The sequence below is a fragment of the Varroa destructor genome, unplaced genomic scaffold (assembly GCF_002443255.2).
Source record: "Varroa destructor unplaced genomic scaffold, Vdes_3.0 BEIS01000006.1, whole genome shotgun sequence".
NCBI classification, from domain to species: Eukaryota; Metazoa; Arthropoda; class Arachnida; order Mesostigmata; family Varroidae; genus Varroa; species Varroa destructor.
Window position 1 is genome coordinate 12,142,825 of NW_019211459.1, and position 20,656 is coordinate 12,163,480.

The 20,656-nt window shown below is 37.5% G+C and overlaps 2 protein-coding genes across 9 annotated transcripts in view; one reads left to right on the forward strand and one right to left on the reverse strand.

Annotated features, from left to right (window-relative positions):
- The window catches only part of LOC111252959 (uncharacterized), a 26,351-nt gene extending 6,466 nt beyond the window's left edge, over positions 1-19,885 (forward strand). Inside the window, exons 3-4 of one of the 8 annotated variants that reach the window (XR_015316166.1) lie at positions 4,414-4,530; positions 7,251-19,885. Coding sequence is in view for 4 of the 8 variants with exons in the window: in XM_086973700.1 (XP_086829826.1) it covers positions 1,480-1,672 (193 nt within the window). In the remaining 4 variants the exon portion in view is untranslated. The other 7 variants (XR_015316168.1, XR_015316169.1, XR_015316167.1 and 4 more) reach the window with 7 other exon arrangements.
- ATPsynB (ATP synthase subunit b, mitochondrial) lies at positions 17,762-20,615 on the reverse strand. The gene is made up of 4 exons (XM_022811665.2): positions 20,428-20,615; positions 19,565-19,854; positions 18,838-18,950; positions 17,762-18,362 (listed from the first exon to the last, which is right to left on the reverse strand). The coding sequence occupies exons 1-4, from the start codon at positions 20,613-20,615 to the stop codon at positions 18,174-18,176; spliced, it is 780 nt and encodes a 259-aa protein (XP_022667400.1). The 3' UTR covers positions 17,762-18,173.
- Between the last annotated feature and the right edge of the window lie 41 nt (positions 20,616-20,656).

Below are 20,656 nucleotides of genomic sequence, written 5' to 3' on the forward strand. Positions count from 1 at the left end.
ATTTGATATAACTGAAAAAAGCGAAAATGAGTACAGCTGTGGTTCCAAGAACTTTAATTTTTTTTGCTGCACTACGGCCTGCTGTTATGGTATTTACCTTAGCATTAAACTGATATCATCAACGAATATCGATACTAATACACAGAATGAGACCACAATAGCGTTGAAAGTAAAAACCCGCACTCGAGCTGAGAAATCTTATCACCAGAAGCTATTTAAAAATGAAATCAACCGGCTCCGAATTTAGATCGGCACGTTAACTCAGTATGCTATATCAGGCACGTGTTATTACTGCACCACTGAGGAGACTCGTGTTTAACAGAAATAGACTTAAAATGTTCACGCACAATAGATCTTTTCATATCTTTTCATGTTTCTCATTTTATTTATGCTTGTCGATCTATTTTGATATATAGCACGCATTTTTGTCGATTTTCACACAAAAATTTAGAGAACGGAATCGTAATAGGGTGCAGTCTCAACATAGACACTATTATGTGAAAGCAAAATGAGAGATCATTTATTATTAAGCTTTGTCGATTTTAGGTACCCACATCCATGCTATCAGTCTTCGAGGTTTTACATGTATCGCAGCTTCCCGAACGAAGAAGTACATTTTTTTTAGCAATTTACTTTTAGAGTTCCCAGAACACATTTAAGACTTGTTGTAATGCGTGCTACTTAATGGCGTCTTATTTATTAAAACACATCGGCACGAGATATTGAACACGTATAGCGTTTTTGGGGGGAAAAATGCGGCATAGCACTTACTGAAACCTTGCTCGAGCCAAATCGCCTCAAAAATTGAGCTCTGACGGTGTACATGATTTGCGTGAAAAGCGCAGTGTACTGCAATAGCAAAAAGACTCGGCTGATCGTTGCCAGAATATAATGGAGCGCAAACATCTGTAGAAAATTGTCCGCCAAGCGGGTCTTTAAGTTGGGAAACAAAATGTAGAATGTGATACCTGCAAGTATGCAATAAACGAATACAACATATTTGAAACTATATGTGCAGATTAAAAAAAAAAAGTTACGCATTATGTACAAATATCTGTGTCTGTATTGATACTTTAAAGCCGACCAAAGCAGATTCGTTAACGGAAATGCGAAAATAAAGGATACATTACACGGAGAGATATCTATACTTCCACGTACTTTCAAACGGGATTTGCAACCGAAGAATTGATAATTTATTTACTTCATAATAAACATATTTTCCCGTACAAATTCATTAAAATAGGCTCTCCATTAGCATGCTTTAAGAATGATAGAGAACAACACCTTAGCACAAAAAAACGTTAGATCGATGTTCTAATACGGGGTCATGACACCGTTTCGGATATAGCACAGTTGGAAATCATTGATGCTCATGGATAAAACAACACGTGTTGCACAGTGTTACATCCTCCCATTTAAGTTGCGACTTAAACACTTCTATTGTGGTAATATTTTTCAAATTTTAACGACGTGTGGCAGCGAAGGCGCAAGATGTCTAGCGGTTAGGAGATACGTGACCCCGGCAAGCGCATATGAGATTGCAAGTGTTGTTTCTCGGGTCAGTTTGATTCCGCAGAAAAGCCAGAATGTAGTTCTGGTTAAAAAGCAAGAAACATTGGGCTGCAGTCATCGAAGGGATCGACCCTTAAATGCTATCAGAATCGAACAGTGAATACGATCAGGCCAAATGTAAAATAAAACGCAGACGGAATAACGGTTAACTGAGTTGCGTACCTGTAGGTCTCTGTACTATCGTGCTGGGAGCCAGCGGTCTGTCTGACGGAATGCCTAACAGCGATGCCGGACGTAAAACTCGAAACATATAGGCCTCTATACGTATGTGCTTGCTCGTTTGAAATGAGTAGTAGTTGTCTGCAGAGCACGTTACATTGTCTAATTTATGTTCCTCTCATTTGATTAGTGGTATCACTATTTACAGCAATAGCCTTAACGAAATAGGCCCATATTAACGCAACCCTTGAATATTTTGCAGTAGTTTGTTCAAGTAGCACTTAGTAGTAGTATTTGGGACTTATACTTTTAGTAAGAAGACAAAATTCGATTTTCAACTATTCGATAGTAAGTATTCGTAAGTGCTTCTTATCAAAACGATAATCGAGTCTCTCACAGCTAGTATTATGAAAGGATTCTTCCAATCAGAGAAGTGATGGTTGCATCTAACACTCAAATGAAGGCTTCATTAAGCTTCTTAGTTGGGTCATAATATATCGATATTACGTTTGTGAGGTCCATACTGACAACCCAATCGATAGCGTTGAATACGCTGTATCCTAAAATATTGTACCACAAAAAGTTGACAGAATTGTCAGCGCCTATGATTTATTGTACGTGGTAAATAGTTTTTTAAAGACTTCATGTTCAAGAAGGAAAAGAGAGGAAGGACAAGTAGACAGGACTACCTATAATGGTTGGTGAAGCTATAATGAAACCAGTGAAATTCATCTAACTGTACATTTTCATCGTATAGATTTGTTTGTCGGTTATTAAAGCACAGAGAGATTCGACGAAAATACGGCAGGAAAATTCGTAAAAGAAACTGCCCTTCATATTCTTGTCTCGTAGAAACGGTTTAGAAACGGTTGTTATACGGACGGTACAATGAGAGCTACGAGCGCCTAATATATGACAGCCATATACCTGAATTTTGAGACGTCTGTCCTCACAAACGGCAAAGGAACAGCTCTTGTCCGCGGTTATATGTATAATTGAATACTGATTGTTGTTTATTTGGGGCGATCTATTAACACAAACGCAAATTTTACGAAAAAATATAGCGAGCCAATATCTAAATCATAACGAATAAAAGAATCGATAGCAATACAATAGAAAAACGTAGGGTAGGTCCTCTGTGTTCGACTTGGTTTCCAATCGACGTGAAGCTGACCAAAATCGACAAAAATGGACGTCACAGTACAATAAATAAATCGGCTTTCCCGCAGTAGAACACTACTGGGCAAAAAGGAGCACTCGAACGCTAGAAGCCTAGCGTATTCGTGCTTCAAGATTAGGGCACTAAATGTTTTATTTTATGGGAACATTTCACTTGCAACGCTGCTTAGAAAGCACGTAGTGGACAGCCGTTAAATCTATTAAGGCTTGTACCTGATTGCTTGTGTTGTCAGCACTAAACTAAAATAATACAGGTCAAAAAATAAATATATATACATCTTTTTATTTATCATCTCCGCACAGTTTTGCACGATTTGAGGTCACTTTACATCATATTGACTTCTGCTGTGACAATCGATGAAATATTATTATAATACAAAAACATTTAAGCGAGCTAGGCTTTATTTGCGGCAAAGTATTAAGACGGAAACATTGTGACGATGTACATAGAAGGTAGGGTTAAGATTTGACAAGACAAAGGGCCAGGAAATGATAGTTTGCGTCACTCCTCGTAATCAAAAGGATATAACGATTTTTCAGCTACCGCTCCGCGCTAAGAACCAGTTAATTTAGTGAAGTACTGAGAATTCATCTACATATATTTGCATTGAAGATTTTATTAAAAAGAGCTCGAAATTATTTTGGAAACGTCATTCTTGGCTGTACAAACAAGGCGATAATAAAAAAAAGAATGACGTACAAAAAGTACCCAAGGCGATAGATTAGTCATAGTTTCGGTGCATGCGCGAACGCTACGGTAAGAATATTCGTCAATAAATACATTTCATTCAACGTCTACCATTCATAAGGATAATAATGTTACTAGTGGCCTAAGTATGAAGCCAAGCTTGATATTCAGTTGGGTTGGTATATCCACTTCAATATACATTATGTATGATACTAACAGCTCCATCGACGTATACCGGCTCATGATAGTGGCCGCGATTTAGCCTTGCGCACAGCAAATCGGTTGAAAAGGCTGTGTTGAGTAAAAGCTGGACAAAACAATTGGTTATTTTAGTTTCGCAAACGATATGTCTCGATTGTAATGATGCCTAATGGCAATCTCAGATAGAATATCTGTGAACGTTTAATTTGTATTAACAGTAATATACAAGGTGGGACAAAAGTTTCCTGATAGTCTGAAGGTCTTTTCGCAGCTTCTTTCTACTATTATTTTTACTGGATAATAATCTTTTTCTACTTTAACAAGTATTAAAAAAGGACTGAAACTGAGGGACTTTTACCCTATCATATATATATATATATATAGATGTTAGAATTAAACCGGCGGATTTTGAAATCGAATGACTTTTGTACTTGTTAGACTAGGATGATGATCTTTTTAACAACTGTTAGCGGTACTCGTCTTTACTTTGATACAGCCTTTAGCAGCCTCTAGGTAGTCATATACCTACCATGCTTTTTCATATATGTCATTTCCTCTAACTATGGCTTTTCGAAACAAATCGATACACTTGCTGACCGGTTGCCCGTTTCAAGGCAAAGGGTAAAACAGAGAGTAATTGACGCGTGGACATCAAGTAAGTAGACTGCGATTGCCCTGACAACGGTCTGAGTCTCTCGATGTGGTCAGCTGCATTCATTGTTTTATTTTGGGTGAGTACCCTGATGTCCATTGCCGACTAACAGTGGGCACTGTATGCTTTAAAGTTCCACGAATCGCATGTAAAATATACCACACGCATTTCTAACTAGCCTGGAGTCAATTTACGGAAAACCCAATTTTATTCGGTTTCCCTATTTTTGGTATTCTGGTTATAATTCTGTAGCACGTTGCATGTGAAATGCCAGTCTTGGCCGACGGAGCCCTTGGATGCCAAGTTCTGCTTTTGTGAAAAACCGCATTGATTTCGGCACTGTCTCCTTGTCCTTCGGCTCTCGGCATCGGCTCTTTGTTAACCTGTAACACTATGATCTCCCTTCTTTCGTAGTAACCTTCGATGAATTTCCATAGCGCTGTGGCCTTCGAAGAACAAAAATTCGCTTACTAGGCGTTGATTTTCGAGGTTAAAAACTTTTTTCCTTCTGAAATGATTTTCCCTTGAGTAAAGTCAACCGGTTTTTACTCACAAGTTCCTAGAAGTCTAGGGTATTTGCCAGCAACGCGTACTTCAAATTTTAACGCCTGCCTATGTCATTTCTAACAGCCTGATATACCTTCTATAACAACTTGTTGGTCAATAAAGGCATGAGGTAGTATCTACCGGTTTTAGAGGCAAACAGCTAAATGAAGGCGTTGAAGGCTGCTTGAAAAACGTTGCTAGCTGCAATTGTTGTTAGGTATTCGATATATAAATAAAATGATAAGGGTAAGATGATATGTCGGTCACTACGTGCTGCCCAATTTATTCAGCGCTTAAAATAGTTCTGCTGTTATTTAGTCAATTAGACAAAATGATATTGAGGATTTTAAAATTTGCAGGACATTGACGCTGTTCTTGTAGTCGTTACAACACAATTTATTTGTTTACTAATGCAGAGCTTTTTTGGATGACAATAGGGTTACTGTGTATTACAGGTCACTTTCTATGATTGCGATTTTCAATGAGAGATTGAACAATAAAGAGACGTACACAAAGTAATGAGAATTTGTTGCATTTAACAGATCAGATTGTCACATGTGGAGTAGAAACTTCTTGAATTTACGTGTAGTTGCGTTATGCATAAGGAAGTACGGCGTCAACCTTCGACGGGCAAAGCTAGGATTAGTCAACCACAATATATATATACGCAATGACGTAAATTAAAGCCTATACTCTATTAGCAAGGATACAATGTAATTAGCCGCTGAGTAACGCGGTTAGATATTAGCGGGAGACCCTGTAAAACATACATAATTTATATAAACAAAGGACGAAGAAGGTAACCCTATTTTGCCTGCATATGGCAGTGATAAGATTGATATATTTCGCAGAGGATGGTTTACGTTACTACCAATTAATGCAAGAGAAATAGGTTGAAAATGTGGAAAAAAATAAACATGATGTATTTGAAACTGCACTCTTTCTAGTTTAGGAAATTGCATAAATTAAGTTTGACCACACATATCAAGACGGCCTCTGGACCATTCGACGAAACCAAATGGCGTCAACTAGTTATATAAATAGAAAAATTATAACTGCTTATATTGACGTTAATAAAGAAGGTAGAGAAAGAGTCTTTTGGCGGTCTTAGAGTCAATTTCATAACTATGGCATATTATATTAGTATATATCTGTCAAGTCGCTTCTAAGTTCTCAACAGACTTTCTCTACCTTATATATGTTTACATATATGAAGATGCATGATATATGTATTAAAATCAATTGCACGTTCACACATACTGTACGTGATACTATCGAATCGATTAGTTGCCTCCTACCATAAATCAAAAGAACGAATTTCTTGGCAAACTTTGACATGAGGTCCCAAAACACGATGAGGGTCTCTACAAGGACAATGATTGAGAATGGTATCGTAACTCTATTTCCCAAAAAATCCAAAATCGTCACTACATACGTTTTAAAACTCGACAAAAAGCTGTGATAACTTGCTTTTCTCATCTCGAATATGTGCACCATGAATTCCTATGGGCCAAGATACGAACACGTGAGTACTATGCGTCGGTATACTTCTATCACAATTAGGGCTGCTCCCTTTACCAGAGGAAAAATAGCCGACTAAAGCTCAAACTCCCAACTAAACTTGATCTCAGTTCCTAAGTTACTCGATTGTACCTTTGGGAACAATCGAACTACATTACTAACCCATAAACACTAATTGTACCTATTCCTCCCGATGATGGTGACCTGACTGCCTAACCATCTGAATCAGCAACATTTCAAATAAGTTTATGTTACTCATTTTACTAATTGACTCTTCTTTTTTTTGCCTTGATCTGATAACGTATATGAATCAAAAAAACACTAAGGCTCAAACAAAAAGCGTAATTTCTGCTGAGACACAATTAGGCACTAAAGAAATTGCATTAATTGTAACTAGGCTTATCTATAGTCATCCCCCGAAAATGCAATTCATAGACCCTTTAACTTGACTGAGTAAAACCGATAACGACTTGAGAGTGAGGCATGTTTTAAATAGGACAGAGAAGGTAAACAAAAAAGGCAAACAGAATGGGGCCAAATTATTCATTTTGGCACATGCGCTAGAGATCATTCATCCACATCGCAACAGAAGTGCAGAGTTTTCCCCTATTAAATATGAATTAAGCAGGCATTGATCGGGGTAACGTAGATACCCGGCATAGTCTAATAGCTAACAAGGCTGTACAAGGAGGTGTCACACCAATTTCAGACCATCTATTTTTTTTCTTTTAGACCATTCTAAGCGGAGCATCACGCAATCGCATCTATTGAATACGAGACACCGTTATACGTCACCGTAGCAATTCGAACGATAAATTATAAACGTGAGTCGAACTGGGGCCATTATGTAGTGACAGACTGGGAATGGTTAACTGTTTTTGTGCATTTAATTTTTGTACAAGTTGTCTTTTTCGAAACGTCCACTGTAAAATTTACTCAGATTATTAGGGGTACCCAATTACAAATGAACCGATAATAGCCATATACATTACCGTTATGATATTCAGAACGTTTTGCTTGTCATCGTCCGTTCAGGCATGTGCCGCCTGTAACGTATCTTTTAAGAAGAATAAGAGAAATATATAGGTATCTAGGCATAAATTAAAATAACATAAGTTAATAAATAAAATATTCAGTGGTGTAACACATCTTAACAAACACTGCATCAACCGATGATGATCGGTGAGCACATGGATTTTTCACAATCATTTTTCTGTCCAGGAAGTGAATCATTGTTTCAGGATTCACTGTGTGGTTTTTTATTTGCGAAATTTTGTAAGAACTACAAATTATGCAAAACACACAGCAAGTCGGACTTTATCAAAATAGTCATGTATATAAAGAAAGGCACGCCAGAACAGTAACAGTCGATTTAAAATCTTAATAAGCACTTGGGCTATTTTGATAAAATTTGAAATAACTTCGCCTGTCACTAATTTATTAGAGAAGTTATATTTGTGCTAGTGAACATTGATAGCTCTTTAGTTGAACCTCTGCTCGGTACAAAAAAGCATGTTTTTCCTCGTGGCAAAATCGATGGTGCGCCAAAAGAACATAGTATATCTCACTTTTGATCAAAAATGTACTAAAGGTACGCGAAAGTAAAGTTTTTGATGAAATAATCACATTGGACAAGTGCGTCTTGGGACACCGTTACAGCCATTCAATGGCCGTTTGGCCTCCGAGCGCTTTTTCAGAGTTTTCTCCCATAAAACGGCAATGACGGCAAGAGACACGTTAGCCGATTATTCAGGGCCTGAAACATTTTGTTATAGAAATAAAAAAAAAGTAAAATTTCTACAAGAACATTTTTGGGGTTTAAATGTTTTCTTAACAAGCCTTAACAGTCGGCTTCGCTAAAGTTACTTTTAAAAGCCGAAGGAAGGAAGGAATCAACGCCAGCTTGGCCATGTTGGCTTACGGCGAATCGTTTCCATTCAGCCCTCGCATGTTGGGATTGCGAACATGTATAAACTTTTGTAACCGCTGGACACGAGTTTGGTTTTGGTAAAAAGTTTCCCTGATAGTTTTTACGTTGAACTAATAACACGTACACGAAAGCTGTTTTAAAAATTCGGCGAAACAAATCAACATTTGAACATAACCGATAGAAACAGTACATGTGGAATAGTAAAATATTTTTTTAAAGTTACTTCTTAACTTCGCTTGGGCTTCTCTCTCGTATTTACCTCAAAATGCGAAATAATTTAGGAGCTGAAATTTCAAACCAAGGATGATCATCGACTGCATGAAATTTTGCATTTTTACAAAAGGTTGAATTAAAGTCAGTTTCCCGGCTTGCCTCAAGCATTAGTCGTACTTCTTGACAATTATTTTCTTGTAAAATAATACCAGACCCAGATAACGTTATATTTTAAGTAAAAAGACTAAAGATGTCATCACATCTTGACATCTATTATGATGAAAATTTCCGGCGAGCAACATTCTCAATTGGTACGTAGTTTTACTATTCTGCTTAATGGATATACAGAAAACTTGTCAAAAAGATTTATAGTTTATGAATATTAGCTTATATAACTATTGGATGGTTATTTGAGCTCGCGTATTGGTCGTATCTTTCTTTGCTGAGGTAACAATAGACAAAAAAGTTCTCAGTTTAGAAGTCTCATCCGTAAAATTGCATAACTTATGAGTGCTATTAGAAAACCCTCGACTAAATCAAAATACCACCTAACCATTTAAATTTTGGCCTACGCTCTTCTCAAACAAAAACCCTACAATACCTACTTCCTCTATACGAGATTACATATGTCACCAAGCGCTACGATTTCCATAAACAGAAAAAGCTAATACGACTGAATGGAAAAAGTTTTAACTCAGACGTTTTTCGTCTATGGATCTTACAAAATATTTCTATGCAACGGTCGAGCAAGAAGTATCCACGGGGCAAGAAAATGGACTAATTTACGACTGAAGTGATGGGTTGGTTAGAAGCAGTTTTGCTTAGATATGACTCGAGGAGGTTTTTTCGTTGTAGCGAGGAGATAACTAACACAAAAGCTTCACCTATCACTAACTATATAATAATAACTATTTATTGGAGATTTCCGCAAACCTCTGATGACCCTTTTCCCTACGGAAATGACAATAAAAACAGTGGAAATATTATTGTTCTGATCTACGGGACAGCAGTCTAAAACTGTGTATTAGAATAAAGAATATTTGCGGTACCGGACGCTGACAGTACGGGAAACTATGACAAATATATTCTCCAGGTAGAGCTCAGGCAGAAAGCATTCTCCAGCTATTGAGTACGCCCAACATATTTCCCAGAAATCCGTAAGCACGTACCAGTACATGACTGCTCAAGTCTCACCACCCTTTATACGCATTAGCATTGAGACTCAATGTAGTTCCCACCTATTGAATCCTTTATCTATATGCAAGAGCAGCGTTGATCATGATTTAAAAAAGTTAAAATTAATGCAGTTATTATTTATATATATATATATATTCTCTAAAAAATAACATATAAATACTAAATCTTAGACTGTCAAAAAAGAATCGGCCAATTTTGAAATTGCTGAACTTGTACTTTAGAACGACAAATTTATAATTTCTGTTAAAGGTATTCTCTCTTATGTTTTACACGCTTGTCCCAGCTTTTCAACAGCCACCTACCCCTCGTGTTTTCATATGTCATTTTTTCATGTATAGCTTCTCGAAATAGATCGATAGTGAGATTTGCTTGCCATACAGTCGCTCTTTTTAGCATATAGAATGGGTTTAAATATTGGTCATAAGCAGGTTGAAGCCAATGTTATATATGTTGCTTTGCTCAGTCCAGGAAACGATCAAGGCATCATAAGTCTCGCATAAGATTAGACTGCGTGCTTGCGATTGCCTTAGCGTTCTATAAGTTTCATAAAAATTCGAGGTAGCGAACTGCATTCATTATTTTATCTTTGGCGCGCATTTTATACTAGCAGACGTTCCAAATGGCCACCGCAAAATACTACTGCCATTTTACGCCCGAACCTACTTGACACTCGTACCATTCTATTCCCTAACCCCCTTCAGGCTGGCGGTAAAAGTTGAGCCAAATCTCGTCTATGGCATTCGTATGCTCCAAGTGGGTTTTTGGTTAAAGTTTTGCGAATTGCACCTGAAATACAGCGCACGCATTTCCAACTGGCCTGGAAAGCGACTTCATAACCAGTTCCCACATTTGCAGTATTTGGATTATAATTTACCAACAAGCTGAATGTAACATTCCGACTTTGACTTCAAGTCCCAGTTTTGTTAAAACACTTCAGCACACCAATTTTCGTTCCTGAAACATTTGCATCGTTCATGTACAGTTCTTTTGCTTGAGAATTCCTTGCCTAATCGCTTCATTAACCTCGACGAATTTTCACATCGTTATAGCCTTAAAAGAAAAACGTGATAACTCAGCATTGAATTTTGAGGCTTTTGTGTTTCTGAACCAAATTTTTCCTGAAATAAACGTAAGCCCAGTTTCAGTCATAAGTTTATAGAAAATAAAAGCATTCACTCCCGAAATTTCGTCTGCTATGGGCACGTAGTTCGAAAATTATTCAATTTCGAAGTCCGTTGGATTTGTCTGTAACAACGTGGTACATAGAATTAATATCTATAAAGCTATCCCATTCCACAGGGATTCACACTTCCTGTGCAAAGCCGTGCGTATAGACAGCAGCTCTGTGGCCATGCCCAGTCTCGCTACCTTGTTTCATATCGCAATGCAAGATCAGGCATAAAACGAATTTCCCTTCGTTTTCGTTTACGGTCGTTTTAAAGAATAGCATATCTTGAATACTCGCATTTAACATCTTTAAGCTGTATATAGATCCCCTCGCCAGATGGGTTAACGCAAGTTCGATGAATTTTCATAAACTGAGAAGAATCCATGACATGTGCTGAGGCGAAGGAAGCCCATTGAAAATATGCAGAACAGTGTGATTTCTAGTCTTGGTTGGGCCACTGCCTACTTCATAATCAACAGACAGACTCCTAACATAGTATTTCATAGTGCCAATCTACCCAAACAAAGAGCCGGTAAAGCAAAATGAGAAGAACATAAAAAAGGAAAAAAAGAAAAAAATACGACAAATATGTCTCTGTTAACATAGAAACAAGTCTTATTGGTAGATGTCTTTGAATATGAAATGGCATCTAGTAAGATCTTCGATGAATTTGTCAAACATCCTAACGATAATGCTCATCGTAACGGCTAAGCGTTTTCGAATCAGAAATTTCCATGCGTTTTACGAATTACTCTTCTCGCTTGACTTAAATGTGATAACAAGAAACCACATTTGAGGAACGCCAAATAACGAGATTTCAAAAGTATACATTTACTAGCTTCATGTCATATGAAGCTTTCGGCGTTATTTTTCGAGCAAAAATAACCTCTTCATGCAGGGTAAAATATACCTAGAGATTTAGCCACAGATAGAGATTAAAAATATTGTATTGTTTTTATGTATCGAAAAACTATTGTTGACCCATAAGCTCTTATTTAACTGTTAAGTTAACGCGGTGACAAAACTTAAGTCAGTTGCTGAGTTGTCAACATTACTACATGTTTGACGAAATATTATTGAGACTCGAATACTCATATAGGTATTTAAATAGGGGTTGGGAATGCTTCCGCAATAACGGACTTGTGCAGCCTACATAACAGATAGCTGCGCAGTTACCGTGAAGCGCAGTGTTTTCGCAATTGGTTTCCGGTGTCGCTTACCAATGATTAATTCTCCACATTATCTATAGCTTCTGTCTATAGTTATATCTATACCTTACTTTCGGCGAAATCTTACCCATTTTTAGGCACATTTTTGTGTTCGCCGTTTTACTAATAGTACTCTAAGAAAGCTTTCGTAGACATTACCGTCAAATTTTCTAGTAGACTTCACCGATTAAAACTTTTTATAAAAAGCATGAAACATATTGTAAATAGGTGATTTTATGCAAAGATTAGCAAGGCTTCGCAAAATAAATATGAGGTTCAACTACCAGTTCTTTAAAATACTGAGATTGGTGATTGACACTGTATACAGCTCGTTAAGATAGTTGATAACGATGTACTGATATTTCATCCGCAATTGGTCACAACAGAGTTCCATAGAGATACTTATTATACACATCAGAGCTATTATCATGATCTATCCTAGCAGGGTGTCGCGGCTGCCGCCCGAGAGTCGTCACAAAGTCCGTCGATCTGTTAACGATTACCTGATTTACGGTTTGAAATACATTTAACGTTTATAAGGTGGACAGTTATATGCATAGCTTCGCTTTAGCTGAGACTATTACAAATAGCACGGCGTGCTTCTCGCTTTGAAATAGTCAACCCAAATTATCCGAGTACATGATATTGCCTATATGAGATGCTCTTATGTTCTAGGTTGAAAATAAATCTCTAGATTTGGCTTGTGATGTTAGCAGGATTCACCACCTCGATTAATCTTCTTGCTAACTTGATTGTTCTTCAGCGACAATATTGCCGTTCTCATAGTTTGCAGAATTATGGTCTAATCTGGTTTTTCGTTGTTCGCGAAAACCGCGGATATTGTGTAGCATATTGGAATAAAATTACACAAGTGGAACAGTAAACTAACTGAAGACTAAGAAGAGACGTGGAGCCTGATTAATTAAGGCTATTATGCGCGTATGAAGATCTTATGCCATCGTCAACGCGTTGTATCAAATTAAGTGACCATAAAACATTCAAAAGATGGAACAAAAACGATTTTAGACTAAGAAATCAGTTAGCAGCAGCAGTTGATATCAAATTGGTAGTTTTATTATCCTAGTTAATATAGGCTTTTACTTTCAAGACGACAAATTTAAAATACGCCATCAGCATATAAGTCGAGTGTTGTGGGATCATAAATTTTGCACTTGCAAACGGCCACTTAACATCATGTCCAGCTAACTCCCGCAGGCAGCGGTGGAGTATACGTAAGCTTCGTCGTGTAATTTCGATCTGCTGCTCATTTGAAACGACGCTGAGTCAACATTAATGGTCCTGAATATCGGACCTTTCAATGCGTGTCATGCCCAGGTTATCGACCAGAATTTATTTAATTCCGACAAACGCAGTTTAACGATGGTGTGTCAAGCTTTGAGGTTTCTCGAAGGTTTTTCATCCAGGTCATTCAGTACGCAACAAAATATTCGCCCGCCTCTCGAATGGAAAGGTCACGTTCGTGACATTACTTCGCATGTGGCGCTTCGCTTTATCCCGCTTAGTGACTTAATTTCAACTTTACACAATGTTATGGACAATGGAATATAGCGAACTGGGGGACAAACCATGTTGAGGTTGATCTCGCCTGTCAGGATCACATCAATCTATCGCATAAATCTCAGTAAATATCCATTATGAATGGTACTCAAAACATACCGTTATATGACTTCGGTAATAGCATCGTTGCATTATATTTAGGTTGTTTAAGCTGGTTACGCGGACATGAATTCATTATCTGTCTCTCTATATATGAATAATATTTTTTTTTAATTATAAGCCTATGTGCGGAATTCCTTTCTGTATCTTATAATTACTAATATTTCTCTAACTTAATCATTAATCCATTAACGAATAAATACGTGACGTCATCGGATTAAACATTAATCATAGTGTCATTACATGATGCCATTTAACGAAGCTGGCAGACAAGTCTTACATTTTAGAGTACAAGAAAGTACGTTTCATGACACGACAAGCCTGGGTTCCTCTCACCAAAAGAGTATCTATGTTTCGTCAAGTTTAGCACATCTGGCTGACTTGAACTTCACGAGGACAGATGTTTGTTGCACGGCCTGTGATGTCGTGTAAGAATATCCACGAGGATCAGTTGCAAACGTAACAAGCATTGAGATTCAACGTAACGTAGTACAGACACCAGTGGTAACCAATAGTGTCATTTTACATGAAGCGTTTGCTCATGATCTTAAGAACTGGATTTTAACCCAAGATTTTTTTTTTTAATTTTCGTTATATAATCTGTTGTTGTAGAATACTCGCTAGTATTTAAATCGATTCGTTATTCATAGAGACCACGCGTAATGCGGACGTGGTGATCGAGTTTCCCTTACTTACATTACACGTGAGCGCACAAAAAAGGACATCCCAATGTAACTACACACTGTTTTGGACAGTATAGATAAAGACAAGATTGACAAGCTTTGTCCTCAGCCCAATCTTCAGTGACTTTTATCCTTCCCGCTTTAGTTAAGACTAATTCCTTTAGAGTAAGAAGCATATCTTTAAATATTGACCCAGAATTACTTTTAAGTATAATGGCCAGTAAAGCAAACTGTGTTTGGACTAACGGCTTTTGATTCTACGTTCGCAGTGCCTTGGGTGCCTTCCTAATATGCAGCAAGCTGAAGAAAGCTCTTCTAGACAATGTATTCAAATTTATCCAGCAAATCTGTTTGTTCTGAAAAATTGCCTACCGCTTTCTATGCCAACTAAGTAAATTTAACGCGTCGTAAAATTGGATAATTATCTCATCTCAGTCATTATTTACGCTACACTTATTGCATTTACGGAACAACTATAGCAATCAGAATGCACAATATACGTTGTTCAAAGATAGACAGAGAAACGTTTTTGTGAAAAATTTAACCAGGCAAAAAGCTGCGTCAGCCTGTACAATTTATTATCGAATTATCATATATACAGTAAACGTGATCTAGGAAAATAGGACTAAAGAAAATCGCTTTTTCTTGCAATCGACTGCAAGAAGCCAACAAAACAACGATTTTTGCATCTGATTCTACTACATTCGTCGTAATAGGTATATAGCTATTATTCTTAAAGGTAGTTTATGGATCTTCTAGTTGAATATAATTTCTGTACCATATGAAGATGGGTGGCGGGGAGAAGTTAGACTTAATTAGATTAAGCACCTTCAAGAATAATAGCCATATGCCGAATACGATTGATACATTGTGCCTTGTTATGAAAATATATAATGTTCGAAAATTTATTGACTAAATCAATAATCTCTGTGTACGATGTCTGCCGCCCTTGATAATATACAGGTTATAGAGACATTCATCGAAGTAGAATTAGATACAAAAATCGTTATTTTGTGAGCTCTTTTCTGTTGATTGCAAGAAAAAGGCATTTTCTTTAATCCTATTTTTTTGTTTGACTAGATTTATCGATTACATAAATAAAACTGCTAGTTGTAACCTTAAACTTCTACATAAGTCTTACATTTATTCGGCTACTTAATAGCGACGAGCGTCCCACACTTGTCCTTAGCAAGGCCGGCGTTTGTATAAAAATAAAAGGCCCCCGCACGAAATAGTTAAAAGTCATATCGATGGGCACTCACCATCCAGGGTGCATCGGCTCTAATCGCAGGCATCATCTAAAATCGCGCCAATATTTTAAAACTGCTATTTGCTATCGTTGCGTTATTAACTGAGGGGAAATCCATAATTTTGTTGGCTTTCGTGGGCTGAAAAACTAGGCGCTTTCGATTACAATCCCGCTTGAAATTAATAAATAAAAAATGCAACGCAAGTTACTGACTGCGAGAGTGATAAAAACATTTGCCAGGGCCGCAAATGTATGAAATGTCATTCCGACTTTTTTAGCATGAACAAGGGTTCAAACTCTATGTTAGCTTATAAAAGAACATGGTGCAACTCTAGATTTTTGGGTACATATGTGCGCGAAGCCCGTGCAAACCGTGAACGGTAAAACGCAAGGCAGAACACTATTGTAACACGCAGAACAATCTTGCACTCTTACCACTAAATCCACATATTACACGGAAAGAATTAGTAGACTTGAAGTTACCTTATTTTGGAATCCATTCCAAGTTAAGCATTCGAAGAATTTACTACAATACGAAAAAGAGAATATTCTTTTGTAATAGTTTTTACATCAACACTTGATGACAATATTCAGAAAATAAAATAAGCTACGCGTTTACTAAAAGTGACAAGATACAAGAACAGTAGAAATTATATTATCACCGCTATACATCAGCGTCCATCTTTACGGTATTCTTGGGTAGCACCGTGAGAAACGTCTCGAAGAGTTCCGTTTGTATGTATAGATTTATCATCGTCACAGCTTAAACCAATTAAATAGACGTAGTGCATCATATATTGAAAACGCTTTTTTTTGCAAAGTGAACAACACTAAGGGTTTAAACACATTTTCTACTGTAAGAACTTTTGTAGAGTTTTCTTCCATATCGTCGTGCACCAGTTCGTACGGCTTAGTTCGCAGAGCTCTGCAGAGTCACGTGCTTTTTTTTCACCTAGACAGCAACAGTATTGAGTGCATTTAAGTTATTTTGAACTGAATCTTATTAGACGAGCTTGTAAGAGGACGAATTCGATTATTAAATGTAAGTACGTTGTAAATATATTAAATAATTTTTAGGCATTGTTATTGCTTTTCTAAAGGAGGAGCTGGGCAAAAAAAAGCTTTTTTGAGTTGATTCTGTTCTGCGGATATAAGTATATAATCTACACCGTCGATGGTGTTCGTCCAGAGCACGCGTAAGTACTAGCGGAGCAAATGCCATATTATAGTCTAACGGCAAATATTTTACAATTCATGAGACTGTCACGATACCAGGTTACCAATACTTTCTTGCACTTTATAATTAGTTTTTTGCGCGTCTTACGAAATTATTTTAACATAGGGCCATCGTTGGCGACAGGGTGTTTCAGAGTCATCAAAAACATCTTAAGCTTCAGCTGGTTTAGCGAACCGCATTTTACTTAAGTGTGAATGAGTATTATATGTGCAAAGCTTAGTTTTTCTTCTCTATATCAAAAACAGCATACAACTCTCCGTTGAAACTACACCGCAACATGGCTACACGCTTATGACCAAAGGTTATTCCAAAATGTTCTGTGATTTAAAGAGCTTCATTCTTCGCTCATATCCTGACATTATGGGTGAGCCTTGGATTACAAATTGACACTTCTTGGACTATTCTTGATGCCCATGGCTTGTGTGCATACAGTATGTAAATAAAGGCAGAAGGCCTTAACCTTTCAACGTAAATTACCTTATAGGCAGGTACATACCTTACACGGTGAATTCTTAAAGGAAGGTACACACTTTATACATTGATTTCATTTTTTTATAAAAATGAAAACACTGAACTGGATGCTACTCATTTATTGCATGTCCTACATTAACCGGTGTCCAATTTTCTTAAGACCTGTTTTTCCTTACCTATTTCTATAGATACTGAAAAATAACGCAGCGCTTTTGCTTACTTGGAACAGGATAGCTAAAATTTATTATTAGACCACACTGCACACGCTCATTCTTCCGTAGATTACTTTGTTTTCAACAACCTCTTGGTGAGCCCGCCGCTTTAGAATACACTCCTGTTGGTCTTGATAAAATGCTGCCTCCTTTAGAATCACCAGCCCTTGGCTTATTAACTTTGCCGTGCTGACTGTGATATTCGTTCAGTCATCTAAGAGCAGCCTTCCTTGGATTGGATCTTTGGAGCAGCCTCACGTCCATTGATTATACCCACGTTGGTCGCTTCTCCGTTTTTCCAGTCAGATCGCAGTGTTATGAATGGGCAGTATCATGCGCCAAATAAAATCTGCCCTCGCATCTATATAACCCCCGACTGAAAAAGCTATAGACTGGAAACACAGATAGATTTAGGCCTTTGCCGCCAGGCTCTTGAGGTCGCTAATACACTTTGCCAGTGCGTCTTTCTCTTGTTTATCGCTGATGCTTTTGAGAACATTAGAGACAACCCAATCAACCATGTGTTTCTGCTGAAGGCGTCGCTCAATGTTGACAACCTCGAGCTGATAGTCCAGGCGCTTCTTAACCTCTTCGTACACCTACATTGAAAGCCAAACACACAGAATATAATTAGTTACTTCTCCTGTCGCCAGACACTAATATAACTGACCCACTAGCTGTGACACTAGTGAGGAAGGATTTCGTTTGTTAGCTTCGTAAATGTTTATCTCCTGGCTTTTTAAGCTATTTGCTACCATTATGTATTCATTCGAATAACATAATACGCGTGTAACTAAAACGTACATTAAAATAATTATGTTCTACGAAAAACTCATAACAGAATGCTACTAGTTTACTCCAACTCTGCACACAACGCATCGTTTTTTTTTGTCAATGATTTCCGTTGGATGCCCCCAGTTACTCTGCATCTCACGTCTTTTAGTAGCATATAAAAATCATGCTGACAGGATCCAAATAAAAATATACACTACTTTCATCAAAGAACTACAAACTATTGAGCTTCAGCAAAAAAATCCTTCTTATTAAATCTACCACAGGTCTGCGAAGACAGACCTGCAACTGACGCTGGCGGAACTCTGTTTCCAGCTGCAGGGCGACATTCTCCTTTTTGGCTTCGAGCAGCATTGGGATGCGGTTTTGCAGCTGCCATTGGTGGAGCTCTTCATCTGGTCATAAGAAATGGAAGGGAAAACATAGGAACAATGCCAACAAAAAGTATCCTTAGTCATTACTCTACAGTCCGTAGCGCTGAGCACATACCACCATTATTTAATATTTTAATATAACATATTTATATATGTATGTATACATATATATCTACACTGTAAACCAAATGCTAAAACCTACCACAGCAGATAACCATTGTGCTGTTTGCTAATACAGATAACAGTAACAGTATAGATAACCTGAACAAGGCAACGGTGATCAGTACTTAATACATTATCTCTTGACTAACAACATTCTTAGATAATATTGGACCAATGTCTTTTTTTAGCTTAAATTATTTTCAGTTGTTTGAAAAAACAGCCTTGATTCTAATAAATAGCAGTGCTTTTCTACGTAACAAGTTCTACCCGTTAACCGAGTATACATGTTGAAGGTCATTAAATCATTTGTATTCTTCCCACTGCTTTCCGCTACATACGTTCGGTGTATAGTAATTACTTTTCATCTATTTGATAATGACCTTCAGCTTTATCCATGTTTTCTTTTACATAAACTGACAGAAACAAACTATTGATTAAAGATATTTTGTTGTTGTTTCCATTTGATTACCCACCTTTGATGCCCTGTTCGTGAGAGGTGAACTCATCGTCGACTTCTTTCTTCATTTCGGCTTCTTCCTTGTCCATCTCGGCATCGAGAAACTTGGCCAATTCGGGTCCAAATTTTTTAATTGTAGTGGCAAGGATTATGACAATAGTAAGACCGACATAGAACTCATGGTCAAGGAGGAAGATTTCTTTCGAATACAAATACGTAAGTAAACCCGTGCCGAACAGGTAGGGGCCAGTTACTCCAGTTTTCGGATACAATGCTGTAAACCACTCCTCGGGAAATATTCCCATCCTGGAATAAATGTTCCCGATGACCGCACATAGATTGACTTGTTTATTACATGTTTATGCAATACATTGTAGCCAAACATGATGCTATGGGCCACATCCAACAAGAAAATACATATTGAAAAAGTGGGAGGTACTATAATTTACGTCAGATTGTGTTGGATTGCTTACAGGCCGTTGTTGAATTTGTGAAATAAAGTAATAGTCAAAGCAGCATGATTTAAATGACCTAACTAACGTCAAGTATTTGCTCTTGTCTTAAGTTATAATCCGATTAATTCACTACTATTACGAGCACAATCTTTTTTCATAAATTTCTGTTGCCCTTAGTAATTTACAGAGAGGTGTATTGTAGTGCAATTCTCACAACGCATTCGATAATATGGTAGTACCTCAGTATTAAAAATAGCTATGCATGAGTAAACAAACATCCGTAGATCATCCAGAATTATGACCGAGACCTTGGTTTCTCTAATAATTACGATCTTAAGGGTAATGTAGTACATAGGTTCCTTTTTCTACTGTTAATTCAATCCGTAAATGTATTTGAGGGAACATGGTTCCAGCGGTAACGGACCTGACTTTGCCAGGGTAGAGAGGCCTTTTGAGGCGGGGAAAGTTCACGAGATCGCGCTCGGGACCTTCTTCAATACCCGTAAGAATTTCACGACCAGGAGGACATCCAGGATTGCCCACGGAGCTAGAACATCGGGATCCCAGAATGGCACGGGGAGCCACTCGAGCGATGACCAGCCTGGACAGCATTATGAACTTTTGCAACGAACCACAATGATTAGCGATAACCT

Excerpts from the sequence above, each read along its gene's own strand:
- ATPsynB (XM_022811665.2), bottom strand. The coding sequence starts at position 20,615 with ATGCTGTCCAGGCTGGTCATCGCTCGAGTGGCTCCCCGTGCCATTCTG. Across the intron at positions 19,855-20,427 it reads CTCTACCCTGGCAAAGTCAG|GATGGGAATATTTCCCGAGG; the intron begins GTCCGTTACCGC and ends CATTTATTCCAG. Across the intron at positions 18,951-19,564 it reads TCACGAACAGGGCATCAAAG|ATGAAGAGCTCCACCAATGG; the intron begins GTGGGTAATCAA and ends TCTTATGACCAG.